At 50.3% G+C, this 20120-nt stretch overlaps 2 protein-coding genes across 3 annotated transcripts in view; one reads left to right on the top strand and one right to left on the bottom strand.

Annotated features, from left to right (window-relative positions):
* MMS19 (MMS19 homolog, cytosolic iron-sulfur assembly component) overlaps positions 1-4814 on the bottom strand; it is a 32669-nt gene extending 27855 nt beyond the window's left edge. For both annotated transcript variants that reach the window (XM_012925442.3, XM_004579997.4), the window contains exon 1: positions 4555-4814. In XM_012925442.3, coding sequence (XP_012780896.3) covers positions 4555-4666 — 112 coding nt within the window. In that variant the 5' untranslated portion in view covers positions 4667-4814. The remainder of the gene's footprint in view (positions 1-4554) is intronic.
* A 365-nt stretch (positions 4815-5179) lies between these two features.
* The window catches only part of UBTD1 (ubiquitin domain containing 1), a 54636-nt gene continuing 39695 nt past the window's right edge, over positions 5180-20120 (top strand). Inside the window, exon 1 of the mRNA XM_004579996.2 lies at positions 5180-5615. Coding sequence (XP_004580053.1) covers positions 5546-5615 — 70 coding nt within the window. The 5' untranslated portion in view covers positions 5180-5545. The remainder of the gene's footprint in view (positions 5616-20120) is intronic.

Consider the following 20120-nt stretch of genomic DNA (forward strand, 5'->3'; position numbering starts at 1 on the left):
CAAACAGTTGCCTTGGATGCCTGGGTTGGAATCCTGGTGGTTCTGTATTTCACCAGCACAAAGATATAGCTGGGGACCTCCAGATCCAGTGTCAGCAGGGACCTGGGATTGTGTCTTGGCTCAGTCCGAATCAAGCTTCCTGCAGATGCACACCCTGGGGAGGCAGCAGATGATGGCTCAAGTGTTTATTTGAAAGGCAGTTAGAGAAACAGAGAGAGAGAGAGATCTTTCATCTGTTAGTTTACTCCTCAAATGGCTGCAATGGCTGGAACTGAGTTAATCCAAAGCCAGGAGCTCTTCCAGGTCTCCCACACGGGTGCAGGGGCCCGGGCACTTGAGCCATCCTCTGCTGCCTTCCCAGGCATATTAAGAGGGAGCTGATCAGGAGCGGTGCCCACATGGGGCGCTGACACTATAGGCAGAGGATTAGTACACAAGGTCACCATGCTGGGCCCAAAACAAATATTCTTTTTACAAGTTTATTTTGGTATCCAAAAATTTGAACCCCATTTTTAAGTAATACATTTTTCATGAACTTTTTGAAGGGCTTATGTATTTAGATTCCAAATTCTTCTTTCAACATCTCTCAAGCCATTCACTTAATATAGTTTTTACTGCATGCCCACTTATGCTACTTACAGGAGATTGAGAGAACAGAATGTAGATATGCATTCAGGCACAGCTAATAAAATAGTTTCCTAAGTGTGTGCTGCTGACTAGCTGAGACAATCAATAAGTTCCAGGTGTGAGGGCACGCACACTTACCTTGGCTTTGACATATGGATCTAACTAGACAGAATTAATAAAGAGAAGAGGAAAGGAAAAGTACTCAGGAAATAGGGAACATTCTGCCTGCAACCAGAATGATGGGAGAGCAGTGGGGCTTGGACCAGGTGGTGAACAGACAGGTTTAGAAAGCCTGGGTCCTTCTCATTGCATCACCTGCACCTGCTTCGCAGCTGACCCCAGGGGCATCACACAGCTGGCAGCAGCTGCTGTGATCACAGCAGTCTGTCTGCATTTACAATCTGTAGCAGGCTGTTGGTTCTGCTGCCAGTGGCCACAACTGGAAGCTAGCAGGCCCCTATTGCACTAACAAAGCTTGATTTAGCAAGGGGATTCGAAAGCACATCTTGTTTTGAGGATGCTTCAAAACTGCGTCAACAACTCTAACTAGGGCTGTGATAGAAAACTGAGAATACTAACTTAATCCTCTCAAATTCACTTTCACCTATGGCTCTCTTTCTCAAGAATCTACAATTCAAATTTCTCCACCTGGAATCCAATCCCATCAACTCCCTTCAAAATCACCTGTTACACTGTAACCACCTTTTTTTGAGGGCTAAATTAATTACCATGGGGCCAATGTTACACAGTCTGCTGAGCTGAAGATAAATTTTTAAAAAAATGTTTGTTTTTCCTCTGAAATGCTCATTTGTTTTCATGGAAGGCAGACTGCAGGGAAAAAGAGATCTCCCAGGTTCAGTTCCCAAATGCCAGTCAGAGCCTGGAACTCAATCTGGGTATCCCACATGGGTGGCAGGGCCACAAACATGGTGTCCTCGCCTGCCGCAAGCCAGGATGCATTAGCAGTAAGCTGGTTTGGAAGCAAAGAAGCCAAGACTTGAATCTGCCCTCTGATATGGGACGCAGTATGTCTCAAGTGGAGGTTTATTTTGCTGTGACACAATGTCTACCCCTGCCCCACTAAATTTCACAAAAATGATCAGGCTATCTTCTTAAAGTATATCCTGAATCAGAAAAATAAATTAGTGTTTTCACAATGTACAAATGTGATGGAAATGTTACAAATGACAAATAATGTACTATTTTCTTGGTAGGAGTCTGAATTATGCAGGTGAATGTACTTGTCAGAATCAGTGAATGCATATTAAAGGTTTGTGTACTTCATTGGACTTAAATCTTACACCAAAATAAATCATCAACTCTGGTCAATTATATGCATGTCAAAGTATTTAGAGGGAAGTACACTGATATCTGCAATTTAACTGGTTTTCTACAGTTTAAATGGATGGCATTTGATAAGCCAAATTCTATGAAAATGTTAATAGCAGGATTAGGTGATAAGTATTTGTGTGCTCCTTATAAAATTCTTTAGATGTTGCTGTATGATTGAAAATTTTAAAAGATTTATATTTATTTAAAAGGCAGTTACAGGGCTCGGCATGAAGGCATAGTGGTTGGGCTGCGCCTTGAGCGCTGGGATCCCATGTGGGCGCCGGTTCTAATCCTGGCAGCCCCGCTTCCCATCCAGCTCCCTGTTTGTGGCCTGGGAAAGCAGTCGAGGATGGCCCAAAGCTTTGGGACCTTGCACCTGCGTAGGAGACTCAGAGGAGTTCCTGGCTCCTGGCTTCAGACTGGCACAGCTCCAGCTGCTGCAGTCACTTGGGGGGGTGAACCATCAGACGGAGGACCTTCCTCTCTGTCTCTACCCCTCTCTGTATATCTGCCTTTCCAATGGAAATAAATAATCTTAAAAGAAAGAAAGAAAGGGAAAAAAAAAAGGCAGAGAAATGACAAAGAGATCTTCCGTTTGCTGGTTCACTCTCCAAATGGCTGTAACAGCCAGAGCTGGACTGGTGCAAAGACAGTAGCCCAGCACCGGGTCGGGGCCTAAGCACGTAGGCCATTCTCTGCTGCTTGCTGAGGTACATCAGCAGGGAGTGGACTGGAGGTGGAGCAGCAGAGAACTGAACCTGGCTGATACGGGATGTCAGTGCCTTAGGTGGCATGCCATTATTCCATGCCACTGGCCCCAAAGACTTGAATAAAAAAACACTGGGAAAAAAAGACACTGTTAACATTTTGCACCTTCTTTCTAGACTTATTTTTATTGGAAAGGCAGATTTACAGAAAGAAGGAGAGACAAAGATCTTCCATACACCGGTTCACACCCCCAAAGGCCACAACAGCCAGGGCTGATATGATCCAAAGCCAGAAGCTTCTCCCAGCTCTCCCATGTGGGTGCCAGGGTCCCAAGTCTTTGAGTCATCCTGCTCTCCTAGGCCACAAACAGGGAGTTGGATGGGCAGTGGGGCACTTGGTACACAAACTGGCACTCTGATGGGATGCCAGTGCTTGCAGGTGGAGGATTAGCCAGTTGAATCATTGCACTGGGTCCCCCAACACTTTGCACTTGTAATTGTAAGCACTGTTAACACACCATACTTTTTTAACAGCTTTAAGATATTACGCTTTGGGGCCAGCATTGAAGGGTAGTGATGTAACCCCCTCCTGTGATACCTGTATCCCCTTTAATGCCAGTGCATGTCCTGGCTGCTCCACTAATGTACCTGGGCAAGCAGCAGTAGACAGTCCAAATGTCTGGGCACTGGCAGTCCACATGGGACACCCCAGCATAGAGTTCTAGGATCCTGGTTCCAGGGCGGCTGGGACACTGCAGCCATTTGGGGAATAAACCAGTGGATGGGAGAACTGTTGATCTCTCTCTCCAACTCTACTTTTTATATAAAAAATCATATAGATATGTGTATATATATATGTGAAAGCTTGGGGGGCAGCATCAGACACATGCGCTGTGATGTTTCCAGCTCTTAGCACTTACAGCATGGTTATCTCTCCCTCCACGTTACTGGCTCTGGGTGGGCACAGATCTGACTTGTATTTATAGTCCTACTGCTCAGCAGAATGTTGGAAGACCACAAGTTCAACGATGGTGGGATGACTGAATGTGCAATGTCCCTGGCAGAGTCACTATTGCTTACACTATTCTAAGATTTCCAAGTAAACGATGTCTTTTACTTACCACCCAACTATACAAAACTTCCTGCAAACTCCACTCATTTGTATTTTGTATTAGCTACACACCAGATCCAGTCCTCCCAAAATTCATCAACTTTTTAGATTGCCTTTTCCCCCCTGAACGAACTATATCTCAGAAGCCAAAGACCTAGAACTATTTATATTCAATCTTTGACGAACTATCAGAAGTAAGAGTCCCTGAACAGGTTCAAAGCAGGAGACACGGAGATCTGGGAGGAGGATGAAAACAAACGGCGCCCCCACCACCACCAAAAAAAAAAAAAACCATGATGCAAAATTAATCAGGAACGTTACTAAGAAATGGAGGGAAAGTCTGCAGAAGTTAGTGGCCGCGTCTCCAGCTGCCATTACCGTCCCTCCCGGTGGCCGCGCCACGCAACCTCCACAGGCTCGTCGGCTTCCCACGAGCAGCGCCTCTCGCCGAGCGCGCTCGTCCCCCTGGACTCCCGAGTCCGAGCCCCGCACCCAGGCACGAGCCTCTGGCCCTCCTAGGCCTCAGGCCCATCAGGGAAACGCAACGACAGCTGGCCATCGGCTATGAAGAGACGCCGAGGGTAAAGACGCATCCAGGAAGATCCGAGCGACTCTGCAACTGGCTATGCCTCTGCAGCTCCGCGCTCCCCAAGCAGCCCCAAAACTAATCTCTCAAAGTCACCCTGCCCATCACTCTCTTCCCGCCCCGCATCCGTGCGGAGGCCGCTCCCTCCTGGCGGCTCCCAAGCGGAAGGCGCTCGGTGCGGTCGTCCGTACCTGCAGCCACCTGGGCAGCGGGGCCCTCCTGCTGACCCATGACGAAGTCTTGCACGAGGCCCCATAGGGCGCCCGGAGGCGCCGCCGCCTCCAGAGCGACGACGGCAGCCATGACTTGAGCCACAGACCGTGGGAGGGGAAGGAGGCGGAGGCGCCAGACGGGCCTCTGTGCGCACGCGTCCCCGGAGCCAATCGCGGAGCGCGAGCCGCGGGGGCGGGGCGCTCACCGGATCACGTGCTCGCCGCCTCCGGGTCGGGCCGTTCCATGGAGGGAGAGTCCCTCCCCCGGGGGCGGGGCCTGGGGCCGGGGCGGTGGCGTCGGGGAGCGAAGGCGACGGCTGGGCACGCAGCCGGGGGCCATTGAGGGCGAATAATTCCACGCCCGGCTGCCCGGGAGACGGGGGCTGCGGCCTGGGCACCTGATTGGGTGTGGCCGAGGGGGCGGTTCGCACCCTGGGAGAAGCCAATGAGAAAATCCGGCCCGGCCAGAGGGGGCGGTGCCGTCAGGTCACATGCGCACCTGGGACGGGGGGCGGTGGCGACGCGGGCCCCGCGAGCCCGAGGAAGGGAGCGGGGCCGGTCTGGGGCGGGGTTAGGCAGGTGAGTGACAGGCTGCGGGGGGCCGGCCCCCGCGGGGCGCCCCGAGCGAGCCGGGAGCAGCTGCGGCCGTGCCCGCCCCCTCTCTCCGCCCCGTCAGCGGAGCCGGTCTCCGGTCGGGCACCGTCGCGGGCCCCCCTGGCTCGGCCACCTGAGAGCGGGGCTGGGGAGTCGGCCGCCTCTCCCTCCCTCCCCTCCCTGCCCTGGTCCGCAAAGTTTGTGGCGAAGCCGGCGCCGGAGCAGAGCGCGCCCCCGAGGGGCAGGCAGATCGGGAGCGTCCGATGCCGGGCGGCCGGAGCCGTTGACCCGGGACGCCGCCGTCCGCAGGGAAGGGGAGCGGAGCAGCCGACCACCCCGCCGCCTCCGGTGCATGGGGCCCGGCTGAGGAGCCAGCATGGGCAACTGCGTGGGGAGACAGCGCGGGGAGAGGCCGACCGCGCCGGGACACCCCCGCAAGCGAGCAGGTAACCACCGGGAACGAGGCGGGCCACGGGCGACCCCTCACAGCCCCTGGCTCCTGGGCTTACCCAGGGCGGCTCGGAGCCGGACGAGGCTCCCCTCCTCAGCGCCGGTGGCCCGGGAAACCGACTTGGGGCAACTGCAGGGCGCCGAGAGCAACTCGCTCCAACTGGGAAGCTCCGGGTGGTGGTGTGGGGGGCGGGGGCAGGAAGCATTGGCAGACCGCAGTGGGGCGAGGGAGGATGGCCGGGGCCGGGGGACCGGAGCACTGCGGGCCTGGCAGCCCGGGCTGGGGTCGGACATCTCTGCCCGTCGGGGCGCAGCACGGCCGGCCCCGGGCGAGCGAGGCGAGCCCCAGCCGGGCACTGCTTCCCTACAGACTGACTCTGTCATTATCAGGCTGCAGGTCGTGTCTGCCGGAATTCGACTTGCAAAGGCAGCGCAGGACTCTGGGAAAGAAATCTTTATTATTTTTATGTATTTATTAATTTTGCCACCGCAGGGCTTTTTCCTCCCGGCCTTCTGGGAGTTTGGGGCGAGGCGGGGTGCATAGTGAGAGGCGCCCTCGCCCGGGTTCGCGGGGCTCCTTGCCAGGCCTGGGAAGTGGGATGCGCCCGCTGCTTGCGATCTGCGGGGCGGGCTGTGCCGGCTCACTTCCTCGGTGCACCCCTCCAAGTGGGGCCCTTGGTCATTTTCTGGATCTTGCGCTCATTTCCTCCGCTCAGAGTGTTGCAAGGAACTTTGGAGAATAAGATCATAGACTTGGGGACTCACGAGCAACACTAAAATTTCTTTGGTTTCCAGACAGATCCGCAAAGGTCGGCCCAAATTTGTCCAGAGTCACACAAACCTCTTAGTTGTGTGAGTGGGTCTCGAACCCGGCTACCTCTTCCAACCCCTGGGTAAGGAGTTATGAGTGAAGTGCAGATTCTAGTTGGAGTTTCCTGTCTGGCCTGTGGAAGATCTGTGTGGTGAACAGGATGGCTGTAGGGTGGAGGGGGTGAGACTGAACACAGAAATCCTCATGTCTGAAAGCAGCACCCCCTCCCCCACCCCCACCCAGTCCCTGCTCCATGACTAGAGAGAGTTGACTGGCAAACTTAAGAGCTTCCTTCCTTCCTCTCATTCATTCATTCCACAAATGTTTATTATTTTTGTAGGTAGCTCTCCTAGCTGATTGGGTAGCATTTCCCTTTGTGGACACCCATTCTTACTAGAAACCCTTCCCCCCATCTCTCACCCCCCACCTCTTTGTTTTCATCTCAGGTCACTCCTAGTCACTGTTTGCTCATAGGGGTGAAATCCCCCATCTTGATTCAGTTTGAACATTCTTTTTCTCTTATTACATTCTCTCCCAGAGAATTCCTACTCAAGCCCATGGCTTTGTCCACTGGGGAGGCCCCTGCTCTTGATTGGCAGCTGTCGCCTGGGACTGGTACCCAGAACCGCGTCTTTCATGGACCCTGGATGCTGACGTTGATCTTGATCTCAGCTCCACCCCAACTCTGCGTCTCTCCCTGCCAGCTGGTTCTCTTCTTTTCCCCTGGACTTCTTGTAGCTGCCCAAGTCTGTCCTTCACAGAATGCTCTAGATGGCTGTCTGCTTCCTTGCCTTCTGTTTCCCAGCCCATCGCTGAGGCCTGCACATCTGGCCAGCTTGTTCCTTCCTGCTTGACTTTGCCTCCTTGTCACCACTTCAAGCTGAAGTGCATCCCCCACCAAGGGCAAGTTTGTCACACCGAGAGAGGATGTCTGTTTCATTAACCTGTTTCAAGCTGCAGTGTCTATGCCCAAAACTCTTTCTGTGTTTTCTACTCCTGCAAGAACTGTAACTGTCAAGTCAAGCTGCTCCTTTGAATCCCCGATTTCTTTCTCCTCTCGGACTTTAAGTCAATGTTTGCTCTTGCCGGTTCCCTTTCTTCTTAAGCTGTACTTCAAATCCTGTGTCTTTCTGGAAGCACCCTGGCTGATAGATCCCCAGCCTGCGTAGCATCGCTGCCAACTAACCCCAGAAGTGAGTGTTCCTTCTGAGAACTCTTGCAGACACATTATCTGTGCCACTTCCTTAACCCTGACCTGCTCCTGGTTATTAGTTATGTCTTTAATGTTTGCAGTTTTGTTTCAGCAGCTACATTGTGAGCCTTGAAGCTCTGGCTCCTCTGTTATCCTTGTGTGACTGCCTCTGTCCCTTGCTCTATCCTATAGTCTAGTACACAGCTACTCAGCACAACCAGCTATACAGAGGGAGCACTCAATATCTGTTGATTTCTAGAAAGCTAATAGGTTTCATCCTTCCATTTAAATTGTCCATGTAGAGATTTTACTAAAGTGTATGTCTGGATTTTTTTTAATCTGCTGGTGTGTCTATTTTACATCCCTGGCTTTGCCTATGAATAGCTTTATTCATAAAGTCCAACTCTAAGAGGAACTCTGTGTGATGACAAATTTGGTTCACGCAAAGGAATCTTGAGAACATGCACCTGGCATTCCTGTAGCATCTGCATCTTACCCTTTGGCAAGGACATGGTGTTGTTTGTCGGAGTAATGCCCTAATCTCCAGCAGAACCCACTGCGTGCTTACCTTTCCTTTGTCGTTGGTATAATGGGAAGAAACCATTAACAGAACTAGACCCTGAGTTCTGGTCCTGGGCCTTCAGCTCAGTGACCCTGGGTAAGTCATCAGACCTCTTTGGGTCACACTTCCAAGAGCTGTTTTATCATCTTCACAAAGGAAACTATTCAAAGCTGCAAGTGTAGCGAAGTGAAATCCTGCCCTCTGTACTGCCACTCTTTATCCTTCGTTCTCTCCTCTCAGTTATTTGACCTGTGAAACAGAGGATCAAGGCCCATTTGTCAAGGATTCTTGCATTTGGCAGAAGGATTCTGTGGTCCTCTCATCTCTCATCAAGTTTTGTTTGATTTAACTACATCTTTTTTGTCCTTATTCTTTTTTAAAATATTGTTTACGCAGTTGAAAGGGTTGCATGCCCAAATGGGTCTCTGGTTAGGGTGGGGAACGTCAAGGCATGGAAGAAGGTGAATGGGACAAATATTTCAGGTTTTTTCTTCCTGTGTCTACAGGGAAGGAAGAAGAGGGGACCACTCCTTGCTGTCAAAACTACATCAACACTTGGAGATGAGGGGATGGTCCTTTGATGAGGCCTTAGACATACCATTGTGGGGGAAATTATTCCAGAGGTGTTACTTGAGTGATTTTGATAGTTTTAAAATGTTGTTTGCTTCATTGTACCAGAGTTGAGAAAACCTTTCCAAGGTCTCTTGACTGACTAAGTCCACCTGCATCCTCAGACCCAGGAACATGTTTCAGAGCTTGGCCAGGAGAGTGATCCAACCTGTTCTGCTTTCCATCCTCTGACGTGGCACTTGACATCTTCTGCTGGGCTGGATGAGCTGGCTGTCATGTTCCCAGGGTGCATCTGGGTATGCTGTCCACTGCACAGGCATTAGCAACTGAGGAGGCCCGGTACCCACAAATGCACTCCAAGATCAGATCGCATGTATTGTGATTTTCCCTGTGGTTGGGCTTTGAGTCCAGTGATCTAGTTGGGGAGTCACCCGAGAAACCTCACCTAGGGTGACCTTAGACTTGACGCATGTGTGTCAGTCAGTACAGGGTCAGGTTTGGTTCATCTCCTGCACCAGCCAGCACATTTATCAGTGGATGCACCTGCCTGGTTAGTTCTGCCCTAGCCCCATCTCACACAAACTGGTGGGTGCCGCAAAGCCTGGGTCTTCATGTACACCCGGGGTGCTGCTGCCTAGGCAGGGTGCCCCACAATAATATCTGCCAGTCCTGTCTCCAGCCCTAGTCCAGTCTGTCCTGTATCCCATCTGATTCTCCTGCATACCCATGAATGCTGCAATTTAGTTCAGTCCTAACTAAGTTACCTGCCCCCAGACCTTACCTGGCCCATGCATACGCCAACGTGTGCTATTGCCTTGACTAGCTATCCTGCCCCCAGAACTGGCTCTCACCAGCGGGAGCTACAACCCAACAAGGGAGTGCCCACAATTCCCCTACCAAGCCAACTTCCAGTTCTGGATCCTGGGCCCACCAGGGTATTCTGTGGTCCAGCCTAACATAACTGTCCTTACTCTTAATACATCCCCAGGGGTCTGCGTTCCTCTCCCCCAGGTGTTGGGGGGGGTACTTGCATGCTTTAGAGATAACTTGCAGATTTATTCCTTTGGAGCAGTTCCTGCCTCTCAGATATACATCTCTGCCCTTGAACTGAGTAGAACAGCCGCGACTTCAGCCACTGCAGGGAATAGAGGTGATGGGACTGGCAAATCTCTTGCTGGACTCCACCCTTTGAGAATGTGGCAGGACTGAAACCCAAATATCTGACTGTGATGTACCAGATGTCTCCACTTACGTTTTGGAATCTCAAGCCCGGGGTGGACAGACAGCACTAGGGCCCTGATTTGGACTGGTTGGGCTTGGCACTGTGGTTGTGAGAGGCTGTGTGGGCTGTGTGGCTATTCTTGAGGGAGTTGTTGGGCAACTTCTTCCTTTTCTCAGTAAATATTTACTGAGTGCCAGGCACCTTTTTGGCTGTGGACAGACATGGCCCTTGGCTACATGGAGCTTATAGTCTTTGCAGGAGGGACAGACAATAAAAATAGTCATACAAATGACATACGATCACACACATGAGTCCTGTATGATTCTGTATTTATCATTTCAACCCATCCTCTCCAGCTGCAGTCTTGTGTATTCTGCTGCCTACTCAGCACATCCAATATCTTGAAGGCTTCTCAGTTTTCACCTCCAGAACAGAACAAACACTATTCCCACCCCCGCCCTCTCCCAGTCTTTCCCATCTCAGTGATGATTTCATCCTTGCAGGTTCCCAGCCCCCCACCCTCAGACTCTAGAGTCATCCCTGACCTCTCCCTTTCTTTCACCATCCCACATCCCTTTAATCAGTAAATGAAGTTTACATTGCCTTAAATATATCCCAGACCCCACTCTCACCATCTCCACTGTTTTCACCCTGGTCTGAGCTACCACTAGCCTCTTAACTGACCTTCCTGCTTCCTCCCTTGTCTCCTGACAGACTATTTTCATCCCAGCAGCCAGAGTGATGCTGTAAACTGTAAGTGAGATTTCGTTACTCCTTTGCTCAGCCTTCCTGTGACACCTTTTCATTCATAGTCCTTGTTCTGGCCGACGAGACGCGGGCAGGGTTTTGCCCGTCTGCCTTTCTTAAGCCGTCTCTAGCTCTTCTTGTTGATCAGCCCTTGGTGTCTGAATGGGTCCCTCTCTTCCCAGCCTCCTGTTTAAAAAGTCAACCGCTACTTAAAAATTGATCCCTTACTGTCTCTCACTGGGGTCAACATTGTCTGACTCCCTTTTCTGTTTTTTTTCTCAATTGCCTGATTCTGGATGTCTCCCTTTTCTCTGAGATTTCTTGGTTCACCCTTGGTACTGAGTGCAGTGCCAAATAAATATTTGTTGGATAGAATTAGTATGTCCAGTCAGAGTTGGTGAGTTCCATAGAGGAGCAGGAAGGAGCACACCTGATCCGTCTCATGCCTCACATGGGCGCCAGGGCAGGGATCACACTGAAGAGATTCTAACTACAAGCCCAGAGTGGTGGCTGGCTCTACACCTGTGGTGCATCTCAGCTGACCTCCTACCAGCGACTGTTCTGTCACTGCAGGTCAAACATCTCATTGAGCTAAGTCCTTAGTGGTGTTTTTGCTCACTAGACGTGTGTTTTCTCTTGCCCCAGGCTCGGGTAAGCTCTTAACCTGGGTTGTGATTCCCTGTGGTTTGGGAGTCTTTGTTGGGAGATCCTTGGGGTAAAGCAAGAAAATAGAATGACTTTTCTTGCCACTTAGGTCCTAAGCAGGCAATAGCCCTTTCTTGTCATCTTGTGTGTGTGCCTGTTTGAGAATAGGTCCCTCTCCCAGGCCCATGTGGTGCCCTTAACCAACAAGGCAGGGATAGGCTTGGCTAATAGATCCCAAGGCAGGAAGTTGGGTGGTGTGTATTCCAGGCCTTTCTACCCATGGACTTGTTGGATAATTTTTAGAATCGTAGAATTTTTGCTGAAAAGGAACCTAAAGATTTCTTTAGCTTCTTTTTTCCTCATCCAGCCATTAAAAGGGGAACAAAGATATATCCACTCCCTGCCTAGTTCACAGAGATGTGGTATAACCTATATAAAAACTGTGGACTCCTGAAAGTTTTGAGTGGGCTGAGGGCAAGACTTTGTAAGGAAGTGGACAAGGCTGTGTGTGGGGGTTGTTTGGGGTCTAGTGTCTTCTCTGCTACTGTCTTGAGTGATCTTGGAAGGTCATTTGTTTTGTGCTCAATAGATCATTCTCTATATAATATATATGTTAGTGTTTCCAGAAATGTTTTGAGGTTAAAATAAGGTGACACTGTGAAAGTGGCCTCCATGAACCTGCCATGGGAGGTCCCAACCCAGGGTTTTGTCTGTGCTGGTGGGAATGAAGCCCTGGTTCCCACTCCTTCTAGCTATTCATGATTTTCCACCTGCCCCCTGCTCTACAAATCTGTCTCCCCATTTGCACCTTGGGGTGACTAGCCACCCTGCTCATCTCCCAGAAAGGTGGTAGGAATCAAGTGAGTCTGCCTTTAGACAGTCTTTGTGAACTGGGAAATTTTCTATTATTCAAAGCAGTAGACTTTTTATACACCAAAGCCATATCCAGTGATGTTTTTCCTCCAGATCACTGAAACAGAATAGTGAAAGGTGTGTTTTACAGCTATTTTTGAATGGGAATCTTTCGGAAACATACAACACTCTTTCAGGCAAAAAAAAAAAAAAAAAAAAGATGGAGTGTAAAATGTGCTGTTTTTGTGTCTGATGGTCTGTACATTCATACCTATGTAGAGGAGACCCCTGCTTGGGAGAGGGGACCACACCAGACTCTTGCTCTAAAAAGCAGGGTCAGGGTGGGAGCAGAAGAAAATTGCTGGACAGCAATGCCAGGCCTGAGGTCTCGCGCAGCAACAAGGGATGTGTATGTGTGTGTCTGAGAGAGAGAAAGAAACTGGCCATCTACTGTGCTTACAATAGTGTGAGCCCCCAACTGAATGGTTCTTTGCTGTTGTGCTTTTGGGATTTATGTTTCCGCCTGCGATCATTATACTTTTTCTTTGAAGTCAGTGGTCAGCTTTGTTTCTTTCCCATTCTAAAAAATTACAGTTAAATACTGCACAAGCATAAAATCTGCAGTCAGCTACAAGTGTGCACTTGTATAGCATAATTCATTGTGTTGAACAATCATTACCGCCATTGGTCTTCAGATGTTTGCTTTGTTTTGTTTCATTTTTCCAACTGAAACTCTGTACTTGTTTAAGACTAACTCGTATTCTCCCCTCCCTCATTCCTAGCAGCTGACATTCTCCCGCCCCTTTGACTGCTGTGGTAACTCGTGTGGGGAAAGCCACATAGTGTCTGTCCTCTTGTGATTGTCTCACTCCCCCAGTATCCTATTCTTCAAGGTTCACCCAAGTGGGAGCATGAATCGGTGTCCCTCCTTCCGAAACCAGATGCCCTTCCCCTGCGCATGTCAACCACCTACTGCTTCGCCATCGCTCTACTGCGGGACCCCCCCCCCCCCCCCCCGTGACTTCCCTCTTTGGGCTCTTGCAAAGGATGCCACAGTGAACCTAGGTGCACGTGTAGCTGTTGGAGCCCCTGTTTTCAGTTCTGGTGGGTGGTTATCCAGAAGTGGAGTTGCCGCTTGAATGGTAATTCTGTTTTCAATGACTGCATTCCCAGCAGCAGCACTCGGGGGTTCCAGCCTCTCTGCGTCTGGCTCAGCACTTGTTGTTTTCTGTTTGTCTGTGTGGGTTTGGGTGTGAAGTGGTTGCTCCTGCGGCATTCATTCCCACTGGGCACACACAGCAGCCCCTCCTCTTCCCAGCAGAAGCAGGCAGTTGGACCTGTGAGAACTGTGCCCGGAGAAGGAGCATGCAGGCTCAGAGTGGGGCCCTAGGAATCCAGAGTGAAGTCCCCAAACTCGGGTTGAATGAGTTGGCCCTTTTCATGTGCCATCACCATGGTTGGCTGCTGGGTGTGCCCGTGAGATGGCTAGGCAGGATGAGTGGGTACATGGCTTCTACTTAAGCAAGGCCTTGGGCTTGTGGTCACTGGTCACTGGTCTTCATTCCCACAACATACAGGGTCGACTGCTCAGTTCCTCTCGCTTCTACCTCCCCTCACTTTTTAAAAAAGTATTATTTTATTTTGATAATCTTTACATAGTTGATTAGGGCACAAAGTGTCAAGGGTTACAGGAAAGTAGAAAAGACCCTTGCTTCCACATTCTCTCTCTTTTTTTCTGTATCTAGGTTAAGGGGAGTGATAAAGGGAGAAGCCCCACCCAGCCTCCCACCCATCTCAGGGTCCCCAACATGGGGTCCTGCTCAAGTGGTTTTGATAAGTCAGCAGTTCTGAATTGCTGCCAATCTCACCATTCTCACCAAGCATGATGAAATCTCTGCAGAATCCACCGGCTGACATAGTCCACCTTAGAGTCTCCATTTGCCCAAATTTTCAACTGCCAACACATGGCTGGGGTAGATGATCAATTTGTTCTGTCCTCCGTCCTCTGTTGTGGTACCAGGTGTCCTCTGCAGGTTCTGATGGACTGCCATATCCTCCATGTACACCTGGGTATGCTGTCCACTGCTCCGTCTGAGCCTCTAAGGAGGTTCAGCTTTGACACATGCACTCCATGGTCAGACCATGAGACCTATACTTCTCTTCATGGTTGGGGTTCTGAGATCAGCAGTCCAGTTGGATGGATCCCCAAAGAAACTTCATCTGAGGTGATCCCAGACCTGATTCTTGTGTGTGTATGCCAGTACAGGGTCCAGCACAGTCCATTGCCACAGTCAGCTTATGCATATGCTAGTGGTTGCCGTTGCTGGGTCAGTTCTGCCTCCACCCCTGTCTTCTATACAAACCCAGTGGGTGTCGAGCCCTACCCAGTCCTGCCTAACACACACTTGGCCCTCACACAAACCAGTGGAAGCTGCAGCCTAGTTGGAGTAGCCCCCACTGGGCCTGCCCCCTGCTCTAGTTCCTGTGCTTGCCAGTATGTACAGCAGACTGGTCCAGTCTGTCCTACATCCCATTCAGCTCTCATATATGTCAATGGGCATTGAAGCCTAGTTCAACTCAGCCAGCCCCACTATCCAGCCCACACACATGCTGATGGGTGCTGTTCTGTCTAGGCACGCCTGCCCCACTCCTAGTTTTCATGCTGTCCAGTGAGAGTAGTAACCCAAGAGGGAGGTGCCTACTCCTCACTTTTTTTTTTTAATTCTGTATTTTTTTGAATGGTTGAATAGCAGAGTTATATCTCAGAGGAGAGACAGAGATGTGATCTATCTGCTGGTTCACTTTCCAAATGGGCACATTGGCCAGAGCTGGGCCGATCTGAAGCCAGGAACCAGGAGCTTCTTCCGGGTCTCCCTTGTAGGTACAGGGGCCCAAGTTCCTGAGCCATCCTCTGTTTTCCCAGGCACATTGACAGGGAGCCGGATTGGAAGTAGAAAAACCAAGACTCAAACTGGTGCTCAAATGGGATGCTTGTATCACAGGTAGAGGCTTAACCCACTGTACCACAGTGCCAGCCCCTACCTAGCTTCCTATGCAGAGGTGGAAAACTGTGATTCAGAGGGGAAGATACAGGGTTGTACCTTCTGTCAGACCCTGGGGACACAATCTCTTCTGCTGTCAGCCTGCAAGGAAAGGGGACAGAATTCAGCGTGTTGCCCACCTCTGACCATCTTCAGTCCCTCAGCATTTGGCATTGTAACCCTCAGGGAGAGAGTCATTCAAAAAAAGGCTGGCACACTTTCTGCAGGGATGGAGCCAAGGCATGAGGACAGCTCTTGAGGTGTGCATGGTATGCTCTCTTCTCAGAGGCGTGGCCCAGGCAGCCCGTCAGTCACCAAGCAGCCTGGATCTTATCCATGACTTTGGAGTTAGACTTTGGGCTCCAAGAGATGCAATTTGCAGCGGCTCACTCTTGCTTATGTTTACCACAGGTTGGGGGCATCACAAATAGGGTTCATCACCGTGACCACTGTAGGGTTGGGTGCTTTTCTTAACCCTTTGAATATATAATTTTTTAAGATTTATTTTTTTATTGGAAAGGCAGGTTTACAGAGAGGAGAGACAGAGAAAAAGATCTTCAGTCCACTGGTTCATTCCCAAGTGTCCACAACGACCGGAGCTGAGCTGATCTGAAGCCAGGAGCTTCATCTGGGTCTTCCATCTTGGTTCAGGGTCCCAAGCTTGGGCCGTCTTCTACTGCTTTCCTAGGCCACAAGCAGGGAGTTGGATTTGAAGTGGAGTAGCCGGGACACAAACCAACACCAATATGGGATTCTGGCCTATGCCACATGAGGATTTAGTCACTGAGCCACCACACTGGGCCCTACCTGTTAGAATATTACAGAGGCCAGGAAAGTCTGCTGCCCACAGCCGCACAACTTGTAAACTGCACGGCATGGCTAGAAGCTAGGGGGTCCGAGCCTTGGGCCAGGTTTACAGCCACCATGCAGTTTATCCTCGTTGGAATGAAAGGAAGAGAATGTTTCATTTATTTATTTATGTATTTTTGTCTTCAAATAAGAGCTTATTATTAAGCTCTTTCAGGCACCTTGTTCAGCCCTTCTGTAGAGCTGACCTCATTCTCCCCGTTTTCCCTGGGGTAGCATTTCTCCCTGTTTTATACATGGCAAAGCTGATGTTCAGGAATAAATTCCTTGCTGGGTCTGTGAAGCTGAGACACGGCACAGCCAGCGCCCAGGCTAAAGACTGACTGAGTCTCAGTACTGTGAGCTGTTTCTGTCCTGGGGTAGCCATGCCCTACCTGTGAGGAGAATTAAGGGCAAGAGTGCAAGATGCCATGAACCGTAGCCACTCCCCTTCCTTCCCATTGCTGCCTCTTCCTCCTCTAATTTCTCAGCCCCCAGACCATAGCTCCCATACTTAAAATTTTTTTATTTATTTAGAAGAGTTATGGGATGTGAGGGAAGGGGAGGACTCTCATCCTCTGGTTCACACCCCAAATGGCCAAGCTGAACCAGAAGCCAGGAGCTTCATTTGGGTCTTCCATGTGGGTGTAGGTTCCCAAGCACTTGAGCCATCTTCTGCTGCTTCACAGACACATTAGCAGGGACCTGAAAAGGAAGTAGAATAGTTAAAGACTTGAAGTGGGCCCGGCGGCGAGGCCTAGCGGCTAAAAGTCCTTGCCTTGAACGCACCGGGATCCCATATGGGCGCCGGTTCTAATCCCGGCAGCTCCACTTCCCATCCAGCTCCCTGCTTGTGGCCTGGGAAAGCAGTCAAGATGGCCCAAAGCATTGGGACCCTGCACCCACGTGGGAGACCCGGAAGAGGCTCCTGGTTCCCAGCTTCAGATTGGCGCGCACTGGCCCGTTGCGGCTCACGTGGGGAGTGAATCATCGGATGGAAGATCTTCCTCTCTGTCTCTCCTCCTCTCTATATATCTGACTTTGTAATAAACTGAATAAATTAAAAAAAAAAAAAGACTTGAAGTGGTGCCTATGTGGGATGCCAACACTGTACATGGCAGCTTAACTTGCTGTGCCACAGCCACAACCCACCCACCCACCTCTAGCCTGCATACTTAGAACCATGTAAATCCATTATCTTGGATCGAGATCCTTGGCACCTAGTAGGTGTTCAGTAAATAAGTTTTGGCTGTTGCTTGAGAGCCAAGTGTACTGGACTCTCAATAGAATCTGTGCCAAGATTGTGTTCCTGAAGAGAAACACCAGTAGAATGCAAGCAGTATCGTTCCTTCCTCTATCCCCAGAGTGCACCTCAGCTTTGCAGCTCCCAGAGGCCAGGTGCTTGAAGAACAGAGTGTGCATGCTCTGTAGGCTTGGAGTGCTCCCCACACTCCCAGGAGGCAAGAGGCCCCGGAGGGTCACGTCAGCGAAGTGCTGGCAGGGTCAGGTGCCATTCTATAAATCATAAGACTAACAGTCCCTTGCTTTGCTCAACATTTCGTGGTTTTCAGAGTGCATTCTTGAGGGTTGTGCATCAGTGGATCCCTGCAGCCTTCCCCGAGAGACAGGGTTGCCAGCATTTTCCCAATTTTGCAGATCGGGATGCTGAGACTCATTGGGAGCGTGAAGTTAAAGTGCCCACCGTCACTTTTTTTTTTTTTTTGCTTGGCAAGGCTTATTAGTATTTGTGTATGGTTCCATTCTGATCTGACAGAATTCCAAACCAAAGTGGGCACATGGTGCTTGGTTCCATCAGCACCAGGAAAGTGGTGGGAGCCACAGCCAGGAGGAGCCAGGCACTAGGGGCACTTACAGCTCCAGAGTCCACCATCCCCTGCTGGCAAGCAGGTGCCGGGGCCAGAGTCGGTCAGGCGCACTGCTAAGTGCTCTTGGGCCTCTGTCTAAGCATGTTCCAGATTCTCTCCGGGGCTACTCTCGCCATGCAGAAGGTGATGGTGAGATTGCGCTGTACCAGCCTCTGTTATAGTCCATGTGCTTTTGGGAATTCTTGCTAAGAAATTCCTTGTAAAAGTCAGCCATTTCCTCTGCATTCAGGTGGCAGAAGGTGCCCAGAGGCTGTGGTCCAACCACCTTCTTTCTATGGTGAGAACCTCTGTTTCTGTCTCTATAAAGTAGTCAAGGACCAAATGTGATGTGTGCGGAGGGCACAGCCCAGTGCCCACACTCAGCAGAGGTTAACAGATAATGGAGTGGGGGGGTTGTTAATGATAGCCAAGGCAGAGAGCACTGTCCCTTTGATGACTTGCCTCCTGCCAGCCCATATTCAGCAGAAGGTAGCCTCCTGTATTCTTACCTCCCTTGTTCTGACCCCTCCCTGCCTTAAAGTCATAGAAAGGGTTGCCATGAATTCACAAAGTCTGAGGTCCTTGGTAGCAGGTAATTACAACAATGAATAAGGATTTTATTCATTTGCTATTTGTTTGCATTTTACTATCCTAGCACCTCTGTCTAGCACATTAACTATGTACCTTGGGCAAATTGTCTTGAATTTTGGGGGCCTCAGTTTTCTCATCTGTGGAATGGAGAGAACAGTACCTGCTGCACAGAGTTGTTGTGGAGATTAAATGAGCATCTGTGTGATCCCTGGGACATTTTATACATGCACTACATGTTGGTGATTATTGCTTGCTGTTGTCCTGTGCTGGACACGGTGTAGCTCCCCACACTCCCAGCTGAGGTGCATGGCCACTGAATTTTGGGCAAAAGCCCTAACTTTCTCAGCATTCCCTGTGTTATCTATGGTTCTTACAGTTCCATTCATTCAGGAAGGTGAATTGGAAGTAGAAAGACAGTGATGTTTTTATAGCGATAGCCTTGAATCCAGCTCCATTTTAGAGAATGTGAGTCATTCACAAAAACTTGAGAACAGCCATTCTCATGAGTAACAGCGCTCTTATAACACACCCCACGACTCCTGCTGCTGATTTCAGCAACAACCAGCAGCTACTTTTCCCAGGCTGTCTCCAGCAGATTGACACGTCTCTTGCCCAGTGGGTTAAGGCTGGTAAGTATTGGCAGTGTGCTGTGTCCCATCTTCTGCCAGGCAGAACATCTCTGCATGCTCCTGGGTTTCCTTCTTGGAGCCGAAGTCCCTGAGCACCCCATATGAGCACCATGGAGAAGCTGGTGGTGCTCTCCCATGTGACAAGCACAGGCTCAAAATCTCATCTTACACTCGCTGCACACAGTGGTTGCTTGAATACACATGTTATCCAACCCCACATCTCATCTGACCCTCCTGAGCAGCCACTGAGCTGCAGCCCCAGCTGCCTCCTTCCCCTAAAAGGCTTGGTGTCATTTGTTAACATGGGGGACGTGCTGAGGAAGAGAAGATTGTGCGTTACTGACCACTGTTTATAATTCTTAGCCTTGGGTCCCTTCCATGCCATACCTGCCTCACTGTTAACTTCAACAAAGGGCCCTGAACAGGTATGGCTGGTTTGCTAACGTCATTGCCTCCTGTGACTGACAAATGGTCTACTTCTGCCAGTGCTTGCACTCCTATAGTCCTGAATGTGCCAGCAAGTGCACTTGTGACAACCTTCATGGGCTTCTCCCTCCTCTCACTTCTCCCCACTCACTGCGTGGTGTCTGGGAAACAGTTCACACTGCTCTCTGAAATATGGAATAGAACACATAGTAGCATTGGTTTCTGTCCTTAGTGAAAATGCTCTGCTCCCCCAAAACAGACCACCCCATGCTCAAGTCTCTCCTTCCCTATGCCCTCACAGCAGTGCCAGGAATCTTGCACATTGAAGCAAGAACCATTTATTAGCCTCCCGCCACATGTGTAGTGGGCACTTGACCAGGTGCTTGGCCTCATTGTCTTCAGTTTTTACATTGGCCTTACAGTGTGGGCACAATTACCTGCACATTCCTCATGGCCTGACCACCTTCTCTTTTCAGATGCGGAGATGGACTTTGGGTGTGGT

The sequence above is a fragment of the Ochotona princeps genome, chromosome 13, assembly GCF_030435755.1.
Source record: "Ochotona princeps isolate mOchPri1 chromosome 13, mOchPri1.hap1, whole genome shotgun sequence".
In the NCBI taxonomy this organism is placed as follows: domain Eukaryota; kingdom Metazoa; phylum Chordata; class Mammalia; order Lagomorpha; family Ochotonidae; genus Ochotona; species Ochotona princeps.